General features: G+C 52.7%; 1 protein-coding gene across 1 annotated transcript in view; it reads left to right on the top strand.

Annotated features, from left to right (window-relative positions):
• Positions 1 to 1906: 1906 nt before the first annotated feature.
• SLC38A9 (solute carrier family 38 member 9) overlaps positions 1907 to 11385 on the top strand; it is a 31985-nt gene continuing 22506 nt past the window's right edge. Inside the window, exons 1-2 of the mRNA XM_040420869.1 lie at positions 1907 to 2044; positions 8703 to 8823. Of these exons, the coding sequence (XP_040276803.1) occupies positions 8732 to 8823 (92 nt within the window). The 5' untranslated portion in view covers positions 1907 to 2044; positions 8703 to 8731. The remainder of the gene's footprint in view (positions 2045 to 8702; positions 8824 to 11385) is intronic.

The following is an 11385-nucleotide window of genomic DNA, read 5'->3' as shown; positions in this document are numbered from 1 at the left end:
GCACCTCCTTCCTCCCCTCACACTCGCCCTCCTTCCTCCCCTCACACTCGCCCTCCTTCCTCCCCTCACACTCGCCCTCCTTCCTCCCCTCACACTCTCCCTCCTCGAACTCGCCCTCCTTCCTCCCCTCACCCTCCTTCCTCCCCTCACCCTCATTCCTCCCCTCACACTCCTTCCTCTCCTCACACTCATTCCTCTCCTCACACTCGCCCTCCTTCCTCCCCTCACACTCGCCCTCCTTCCTCTCCTCACACTCGCCCTCCTTCCTCTCCTCACACTCGCCCTCCTTCCTCTCCTCACACTCGCCCTCCTTCCTCTCCTCACACTCGCCCTCCTTCCTCTCCTCACACTCGCCCTCCTTCCTCTCCTCACACTCGCCCTCCTTCCTCTCCTCACACTCACCCTCCTTCCTCCCCTCACCCTCCTTCCTCTCCTCACACTCGCCCTCCTTCCTCTCCTCACACTCGCCCTCCTTCCTCTCCTCACACTCGCCCTCCTTCCTCCCCTCACACTCGCCCTCCTTCCTCTCCTCACACTCGCCCTCATTCACCCTTATTCCTCCCCTCACACTTGCCCTCATTCCTCTCCTCACCCTCCTTCCTCTCCTCACACTCGCCCTCCTTCCTCCCCTCACACTCACCCTCCTTCCTCCCCTCACACTCGCCCTCCTTCCTCCCCTCACACTCGCCCTCCTTCCTCTCCTCACACTCGCCCTCCTTCCTCTCCTCACACTCCTTCCTCCCCTCACACTCGCCCTCATTCCTCCCTCACTCACCCTCATTCCTCTCCTCACACTCGCCCTCCTTCCTCCCCTCACACTCGCCCTCCTTCCTCCCCTCACACTCGCCCTCCTTCCTCTTACACGCCCCTCCTTCCTCCCCTCACACTTTCCCTCCTTCCTCCCCTCACACTCGCCCTCCTTCCTCCCCTCACACTCGCCCTCCTTCCTCCCCTCACACTCGCCCTCCTTCCTCCCCTCACTCGCCCTCCTTCCTCCCCTCACTCGCCCTCCTTCCTCCCCTCACACTCGCCCTCCTTCCTCTCCTCACACTCGCCCTCCTTCCTCCCCTCACACTCGCCCTCCTTCCTCTTACACGCACCTCCTTCCTCCCCTCACACTTGCCCTCATTCCTCCCCTCACACTCGCCCTCCTTCCTCCCCTCACAATCGCCCTCCTTCCTCCCCTCACACTCGCCCTCCTTCCTCCCCTCACTCGCCCTCCTTCCTCCCCTCACACTCGCCCTCCTTCCTCCCCTCACCCTCATTCCTCCCCTCACACTCCTTCCTCTCCTCACACTCATTCCTCTCCTCACACTCGCCCTCCTTCCTCCCCTCACACTCGCCCTCCTTCCTCCCCTCACACTCGCCCTCCTTCCTCTCCTCACACTCGCCCTCCTTCCTCTCCTCACACTCGCCCTCCTTCCTCTCCTCACACTCGCCCTCGCCCTCCTTACTCTCCTCACACTCGCCCTCCTTCCTCTCCTCACACTCACCCTCCTTCCTCCCCTCACACTCGCCCTCCTTCCTCTCCTCACACTCGCCCTCCTTCCTCTCCTCACACTCGCCCTCCTTCCTCCCCTCACACTCGCCCTCCTTCCTCTCCTCACACTCGCCCTCCTTCCTCTCCTCACACTCCTTCCTCTCCTCACACTCACCCTCATTCCTCTCCTCACACTCGCCCTCCTTCCTCTCCTCACACTCGCCCTCATTCCTCACACTCGCCCTCCTCCCTCACTCCTCGTCTCCTTTCACACACTACTGATTCTCGCACTCAGCATCTTTCCTCCAGGGTGATTCACCACACAGAACTTCGCCGTTATCGCGCTGCATTCTGGACTTTGTAGTCCACCTACCTACTGAGCAATACAAACCAGGCGGTTCAGGACTACAATGCCCAGAATTCCGCCGCCGGCCCCTTGTCAGCTGCTTCCTGTTTTGGAGCACAGTGCAGACAGGGAAGTTTCTGAGGTGACAGCGGGGAGGACTCCGTGCGCTTCTGGAGCGGTGGTCCCGGGCTGTGCTGGAGTGAGGGGCCCGGACACTGGTGAGGACCGCAGGGGTGACTGTCCCAGAGAGTCCTGAGCGTTTGTGATAACAGTGGTGCAGAGGTGGGGTCCCAAATAACGCAGGTGCTGCAGAGGTGGGGGGCTCGGGTGCTGCAGAGGTGGGGGTCCCAGACTGTGCTGAGGTTAGGGTCCTGGGCATTGGTGATGAGGGTGTTGCAGAGGTGGGGGGTCCCTGGCGCTGCAAAGGTAGGGTTTATAGGCACTGCAGAGATGGGGGTCCTAGATAATGCAGGTTGTGGGTCCCGGATGCCGCAGAGGTTGGGGGTCCCGGATGCCGCAGAGGTTGGGGGTCCCGGATGCCGCAGAGGGTGGGGGTCCCGGATGCCGCAGAGGGTGGGGGTCCCGGATGCCGCAGAGGGTGGGGGTCCCTGGCGCTGCAAAGCTAGGGTCCCGGATGCCGCAGAGGGTGGGGGTCCCGGATGCCGCAGAGGGTGGGGGTCCCGGATGCCGCAGAGGGTGGGGGTCCCGGATGCCGCAGAGGTTGGGGGTCCCGGATGCCGCAGAGGTTGGGGGTCCCGGATGCCGCAGAGGTTGGGGGTCCCGGATGCCGCAGAGGGTGGGGGTCCCGGCGCTGGACTGTGTTTTTCAGGTCACACAGCGGTGATATGTTATATGGTACATTTATTTCGGTGTTCTGCAAGTGAGACTACAACTCCCAATATATTCTTAGAGCTGAAGGCTGCCAGAGGATGCTGGGAGTTGTAGTTTCTGTACAGTGGTCAGTGTGGATATCTGTTCACATTTGGGCTGTAAACCTTTTTTGGGGCTTGTGGAAGGTTTTCTAGTATTTTTGAAGGCAACAATATAACTGCCCCCAAAAATACCGGAACCTGGCGGAGCCCGGGAAAACGCACCGGTGACCGCCAGATGAGCGCTCATCACAGGGGGCGTGGCTTCTGTTACACAGCGGGCGATGACAGCTGCCGGCCCCAGCCTGGCCTTCAGCTTTCTGTGTACGTTGCGATCAGGGTATTTATACTTTTAGTTGCTGCAGTTTTCAGCCGTACATGTGGCCGACAACCGCACCGCAAGACCCTGACAACTCACCGTCAGACCACCTGCAGTTTTGAGGCAGTTTTTACCCCACAGGGCCTCATGCACACGGCCGCAGTTTGCGGAACGTCCTGTCCTTGTCTGTAATGTGAAGAGGACGGGGTCTTTCTTTTTTGACCCATTAAGGGCTCGCGCACACAAACGTACTTTCTTTCCGTGTCGTTCCGTTTTTTTTTTTTTTTTGCTGACCATAAACAGAACCATTCATTTCAATCCACAAAAAAACGGAAGATACTCTGTGTGCATTCCGTTTCCGTATGTGCTATTATTGTCCGCATTACGGATGGTACGGTTCTATCAGGGGCAGCTGTTCTGCACACGGACGTCATGTTTTTTGCAGATTCCTGTATTGCGGATCGCAAAATACATACGATCGTCTGCATGAGCCCTAATACTGAGGTCCCCCCGCCTCCATAGTCACATGATGTAGTACTAATACCGCACCCCCGCCTCCATAGTCACATGATGTAGTACTAATACCGCACCCCCGCCTCCATAGTCACATGATGTAGTACTGATACCGCACCCCCGCCTCTATAGTCACATGATGTAGTACTAATACCTCATCCCAGCCTCCATAGCCACACAATGTAGTACTGATACCGCACCCCCGCCTCTATAGTCACATGATGTAGTACTAATACCGCACCCCTGCCTCTATAGTCACATGATGTAGTACTAATACCGCACCCTCGCCTCTATAGTCACATGATGTAGTACTAATACCTCATCCCGGTCTCTATAGTCACTTGATGTAGTACTAATACCGCACCCCGGTCTCTATAGCCACACGATGTAGTACTAATACCGCACCCCGGTCTCTATAGTCACATGATGTAGTACTAATACCGCACCCCGGTCTCTATAGTCACATGATGTAGTACTAATACCGCACCCCGGTTACTATAGTCACATGATGTAGTACTAATACCGCACCCCGGTCTCTATAGTCACATGATGTAGTACTAATACCGCACCCCGGTCTCTATAGTCACATGATGTAGTACTAATACCGCACCCTGGCCTCCATAGTCACATGATGTAGTACTAATACCGCGCTCCGGCCTCTATGTCCATATGATGTCGTACTAATACCGCACCCCAGCCTCTATGTCCACATGATGTAGTACTAATACCGCACACCGGCCTCTATGTCCACATGATGTAGTACTAATACCGCACACCGGCCTCTATGTCCACATGATGTAGTACTAATACCTCACCCCAGCCTCTATGTCCACATGATGTAGTACTAATTCCCACCCCGGCCTCTATGTCCACATGATGTAGTACTAATACCTCACCCCGGCCTCTATGTCCACATGATGTAGTACTAATTCCCACCCCAGCCTCTATGTCCACATGATGTTGTACTAATACCGCACCCCGGCCTCTATGTCCACATGATGTTGTACTAATACCGCACCCCGGCCTCTATGTCCACATGATATAGTACTAATACCTCACCCCGGCCTCTATGTCCACATGATGTAGTACTAATACCGCACCCCGGCCTCTATGTCCACATGATGTTGTACTAATACTGCGCTCCGGCCTCTATGTCCACATGATGTAGTACTAATACCTCACCCCAGCCTCTATGTCCACATGATGTAGTACTAATACCGCACCCCGGCCTCTATGTCCACATGATGTTGTACGAATACCGCACCCCGGCCTCTATGTCCACATGATGTAGTACTAATACCGCACCCCGGCCTCTATGTCCACATGATGTAGTACTAATACCTCACCCCGGCCTCTATGTCCACATGATGTAGTAGTACTAATACTGCGCTCCGGCCTCTATGTCCACATGATGTAGTACTAATACCGCACCCCGGCCTCTATGTCATCATGATGTTGTACTAATACCGCACCCCGGCCTCTATGTCCACATGATGTAGTAGTACTAATACCTCACCCCGGCCTCTATGTCCACATGATGTAGTAGTACTAATACTGCGCTCCGGCCTCTATGTCCACATGATGTAGTACTAATACCGCACCCCGGCCTCTATGTCATCATGATGTAGTACTAATACTGCGCTCCGGCCTCTATGTCCACATGATGTTGTACTAATACCGCACCCCGGCCTCTATGTCCACATGATGTAGTAGTACTAATACCTCACCCCGGCCTCTATGTCCACATGATGTAGTACTAATACCTCACCCCAGCCTCTATGTCCACATGATGTAGTACTAATACCGCACCCCGGCCTCTATGTCCACATGATGTAGTACCCCGGCCTCTATGTCCACATGATGTAGTACTAATACCGCACCCCGGCCTCTATGTCCACATGATGTAGTACTAATACCTCACCCCGGCCTCTATGTCCACATGATGTAGTACTAATACCGCACCCCGGCCTCTATGTCCACATGATGTTGTACTAATACCTCACCCCGGCCTCTATGTCCACATGATGTAGTACTAATACCGCACCCCGGCCTCTGTCCACATGATGTAGTACTAATACCTCACCCCGGCCTCTATGTCCACATGATGTAGTACTAATACCGCACCCCGGCCTCTATGTCCACATGATGTAGTACTAATACCTCACCCCGGCCTCTATGTCCACATGATGTAGTACTAATACCGCACCCCGGCCTCTATGTCCACATGATGTTGTACTAATACCGCACCCCGGCCTCTATGTCCACATGATGTAGTAGTACTAATACCTCACCCCGGCCTCTATGTCCACATGATGTAGTAGTACTAATACTGCGCTCCGGCCTCTATGTCCACATGATGTAGTACTAATACCGCACCCCGGCCTCTATGTCATCATGATGTAGTACTAATACTGCGCTCCGGCCTCTATGTCCACATGATGTTGTACTAATACCGCACCCCGGCCTCTATGTCCACATGATGTAGTAGTACTAATACCTCACCCCGGCCTCTATGTCCACATGATGTAGTACTAATACCGCACCCCGGCCTCTATGTCCACATGATGTAGTACCCCAGCCTCTATGTCCACATGATGTAGTACTAATACTGCGCTCCGGCCTCTATGTCCACATGATGTAGTACTAATACCTCACCCCAGCCTCTATGTCCACATGATGTAGTACTAATACCGCACCCCGGCCTCTATGTCCACATGATGTAGTACTAATACCTCACCCCGGCCTCTATGTCCACATGATGTAGTACTAATACCGCGCCCCGGCCTCTATGTCCACATGATGTTGTACTAATACCTCACCCCGGCCTCTATGTCCACATGATGTAGTACTAATACCGCACCCCGGCCTCTATGTCCACATGATGTAGTACTAATACCTCACCCCGGCCTCTATGTCCACATGATGTAGTACTAATACCGCACCCCGGCCTCTATGTCCACATGATGTAGTACTAATACCTCACCCCGGCCTCTATGTCCACATGATGTAGTAGTACTAATACTGCGCTCCGGCCTCTATGTCCACATGATGTAGTACTAATACCGCACCCCGGCCTCTATGTCATCATGATGTTGTACTAATACCGCACCCCGGCCTCTATGTCCACATGATGTAGTACTAATACCGCACCCCGGCCTCTATGTCATCATGATGTAGTACTAATACTGCGCTCCGGCCTCTATGTCCACATGATGTTGTACTAATACCGCACCCCGGCCTCTATGTCCACATGATGTAGTAGTACTAATACCTCACCCCGGCCTCTATGTCCACATGATGTAGTACTAATACCTCACCCCAGCCTCTATGTCCACATGATGTAGTACTAATACCGCACCCCGGCCTCTATGTCCACATGATGTAGTACCCCGGCCTCTATGTCCACATGATGTAGTACTAATACTGCGCTCCGGCCTCTATGTCCACATGATGTAGTACTAATACCTCACCCCAGCCTCTATGTCCACATGATGTAGTACTAATACCGCACCCCGGCCTCTATGTCCACATGATGTAGTACTAATACCTCACCCCGGCCTCTATGTCCACATGATGTAGTACTAATACCGCACCCCGGCCTCTATGTCCACATGATGTAGTACTAATACCTCACCCCGGCCTCTATGTCCACATGATGTAGTACTAATACCGCACCCCGGCCTCTATGTCCACATGATGTAGTAGTACTAATACCTCACCCCGGCCTCTATGTCCACATGATGTAGTAGTACTAATACTGCGCTCCGGCCTCTATGTCCACATGATGTAGTACTAATACCGCACCCCGGCCTCTATGTCATCATGATGTAGTACTAATACTGCGCTCCGGCCTCTATGTCCACATGATGTTGTACTAATACCGCACCCCGGCCTCTATGTCCACATGATGTAGTAGTACTAATACCTCACCCCGGCCTCTATGTCCACATGATGTAGTACTAATACCTCACCCCAGCCTCTATGTCCACATGATGTAGTACTAATACCGCACCCCGGCCTCTATGTCCACATGATGTAGTACCCCGGCCTCTATGTCCACATGATGTAGTACTAATACTGCGCTCCGGCCTCTATGTCCACATGATGTAGTACTAATACCTCACCCCAGCCTCTATGTCCACATGATGTAGTACTAATACCGCACCCCGGCCTCTATGTCCACATGATGTTGTACTAATACCGCACCCCGGCCTCTATGTCCACATGATGTAGTACTAATACCTCACCCCAGCCTCTATCTCCACATGATGTAGTACTAATACCTCACCCCGGCCTCTATGTCCACATGTTGTACCTGAAATTGAGTTTTCCTGGAGGACGCTGCTGACACGACACTTCAGCACAACGGTGATGAATTTAACATTGGCTCGATAATTTGCAGTGTGCGCAGGAGCGAGCCTATTCTGGGACCGCGGGAATTGTTTTTTTGCGTTGCCTCTTTCTAAGATTTCTAACTGAATGTGAGGTTCAAGTCCTAATCTGGTTGTAATTATTATGGTTCTTCTTGTACAATGAATGGGATGAGGATTTTTAAAAGTTGATTAAACTCTGTTTTTTTTTATAGTCCACCTTTTGGCTCCTGAACCTGCGACCACCATTATACGTTGCGGTGCATAATGATTTTTCTGACCTCCTATTACACCCTAATAGGAGCAGTAAAGTGGCGGGCTTGGGGGACCCCACAGTTACGTCATGGTGGGGGACAGAGGGCGCCTCCTCTCGGGTAGACATGACCTTGCTTATCCGCGGCAACCAATGGCCACCTAAATTAACGTTTAAAGGGAGTTTCCGATATTTTTACTTTGATGACCTATCCCGGGGATAAAGCCGACCTGTGTGCAATTGCCCCATAGTTTTTAACACGTCAAGTGACTTGCACTCGGAGGGGCTGTTTATAAGTTTCTGCTTTAGGGATATTTCAGTGTCCTTTGGTTACTATTTGGACTGATTAGTTTTATATGTATACCTCAGCATCTAGAAATGTGCATGTATCGCAATGTCAGGAGTACTGCACACGGTGCTATGCCTCGTGCAGGGGGCGGAGCATGACACAGGAATGCTCTGGTGATCCGTGTACCCCCTGGGTCATGCTCAGGCCTTGCGCATTTATATACATTTTAATAGAGAGACCTAATAATGTGTTTTCCTTTTTAGGTTTCCTATCCACCGGAGAACGGTTCACCATGGAGGAGGATGAGGCTCCGCTGATTTACCCGTCGCTGTTTGAAGAATGCGCAAACAATCACTTTAGCGCTGTGGATGCCAGGTCCCGGAGGTAGGCGACTCGTTAGTAACAGCCATAGGATATTTCTTATTAGCAAAAGGGGTTGTTAAATGGGACCATCAATATCTGATCAGCGGGAGTCGGAAGTGAGCGGCAGAACTACAGCGCCGTCCAGTTTCCAGTGGACGGAGCTGGTAACTGCAGCGCTGCTCCTGTTCACTTCCCGCGGTTTCCAGCTCCATCCACTGCACACAAGTTGTGGCACCGGAGCTATTGTAGAACTGCTGATCTGGAGGGAGTAGGAAGAGTAACGCCCCTGCTGATCAGATAATAATCCAGGGGATAGGCCAACAGTATAACTGGGCGACAATGCACAACTTCTCGTCCGACTGAAAGCCAGAATTTATGCAGGAAAGCGGCCAGACCCAATCGTAGTCGGTGAGGATCCGGCGAAGTGCAGTGATTTCTGTCAGGATTAAAAAAAACTGATGTTAAAGTAGCCTAAATTACTAGCAATGGCCGTCATCATTGATGGTGGCTGACACAGTATAAATTCTAATTGCATGATTTTCCTAAGGGCTCTTTCACACCTGCGTTCTCTTCTTCCGGCATAGAGTTCCGTCGTCGGGGCTCTATGCCGGAAGAATCCTGATCAGTTTTATCCTAATGCATTCTGAATGGAGAGAAATCCGTTCAGGATGCATCAGGATGTCTTCAGTTCCGGAACGGAACGTTTTTTGGCCGGAGAAAATGCCGCAGCATGCTGCGCTTTTTGCTCCGGCCAAAAATCCTGAACATTTGCCGCAAGGCCGGATCCGGAATGAATGCCCATTGAAAGGCATTGATCCGGATCCGGCCTTAAGCTAAATGTCGTTTCGGCGCATTGCCAAATCCGACGTTTAGCTTTTTCTGAATGGTTACCATGGCTGCCGGGACGCTAAAGTCCTGGCAGCCATGGTAAAGTGTAGTGGGGAGCGGGGGAGCAGTATACTTACCGTCCGTGCGGCTCCCCGGGCGCTCCAGAGTGACGTCAGGGCGCCCCAAGCGCATGGATGACGTGATCACATGGCACATCATCCATGCGCATGGGGCGCTCTGACGTCATTCTGGAGCGCCCCGGGAGCCGCACGGACTGTAAGTATACTGCTCCCCCGCTCCCCACTACTACTATGGCAGCCAGGACTTTAATAGCGTCCTGGCTGCCATAGTAACACTGAACGCATTTTGAAGACTGATCAGTCTTCAAATGCTTTCAGTTCACTTGCGGTGTTACGGATCCAGCGGGCACCTCCGGCAACGGAAGTGCACGCCGGATCCCAACAACGCAAGTGTGAAAGAGCCCTAACCTGTGACGTAAAGTCATGATTTTATTAAAGACACGGAGGCGAGTATTGTTATCTCTTCCTTTACTGTGAACCAATAGCAGAAAATAAAAACTTTAAAGGAAAACAAGTAACCATGGAAATAAGACCCTCCCCACATGACCCAGTATAATAGTCCTGGATCCCAAAGACTCCTCCTCTTTCTTTGCTGCTGCTGTCCACAGATGAGTAATCATTGTGTGGGCAAATCATATGGGGGATTTCTATTGAATTTTGACTTAGTTATTCTTTTCCTTACACTGATCATAAGTCTGGGGCTCCCCTGGCCCCCTGGGTACTCTCTAGGTTTTTTTACTCCAGTTTTTTCCCCCTCTCTTTTATTCCTACAGGTTTCTGGCGCTCCTTGCGCTTCATACTCGTCCGTCCTTCCTGTGTTCCCCCCTCTCTGTTCGCCTTCTTACCGGTTCGGCTTCTGCGCTCGCCTTCCTGCCTCTTGGCGTGACTTCCGATGCCATTTTCCCCGTCTTCTTCCCTCTCCACCGGGACTTCGCTCCCACCTCATGCGCCTCTGACGTGTTATCGCGAGATCTCGGCGCAGCTAGTGCGGCGTCTTCTGTTCACCTTCAGCATCGCTCCGGCTCTCCCTCATTAAAGAACTTCTGCCAGCCAGTTAAGTTCCCCCCTCTTTGCACTAGGGATAGCTATTGCACCCTCCTGTCCCTGTAGCCACAGTTTTTCCCCCAGGGATATCTACTATCCTTCAGCCCCAGCATGTCTGACCATAACCGGCCCACCCCCACTCCTGAAGACATGGAGGAGATTTCACATGTCCAGGAATCTGCCTCTCCACCCAATGATGAACAGGCTCTGGCAATCCAGCACTCTGTAGCTATGGCCATTCAGTCGGCCATGGGTTCATGCTATTTCTCAGTCCATTTCTAAAGCCCTTATGGCACGTAATCCATCTGCCTCCAAGACGAGTAGCCGCCCTAGGCCCTCGAGCTCACGGGCAACGGCCTCTGACTTACCAGCCTCCAGAATTAAGAGCATTGGTGTGATACCTTCCACCCAAGATGGCTCTTTTGCACGAACGCAGCGCGCTTACACCCGCCAGGCAGAAAAGTGCCAGTGCTGTGGATGCCAGGTCCCGGAGGTAGGCGGCTCGTTAGTAACAGCTATAGGATATTTCTTATTAGCAAAAGGGGTTGTTAAATGGGACCATCAATATCTGATCAGCGGGAGTCGGAAGTGAGCGGCAGAACTACAGCGCCGTGCCAGCTCTGCCAGTGCG

This window comes from Bufo bufo, chromosome 2 (genome assembly GCF_905171765.1).
Source record: "Bufo bufo chromosome 2, aBufBuf1.1, whole genome shotgun sequence".
Taxonomy (NCBI): domain Eukaryota; kingdom Metazoa; phylum Chordata; class Amphibia; order Anura; family Bufonidae; genus Bufo; species Bufo bufo.
The sequence above is the reverse complement of the archived record's forward strand: the minus strand, read 5'-3'. Positions and strand labels throughout refer to the sequence as shown.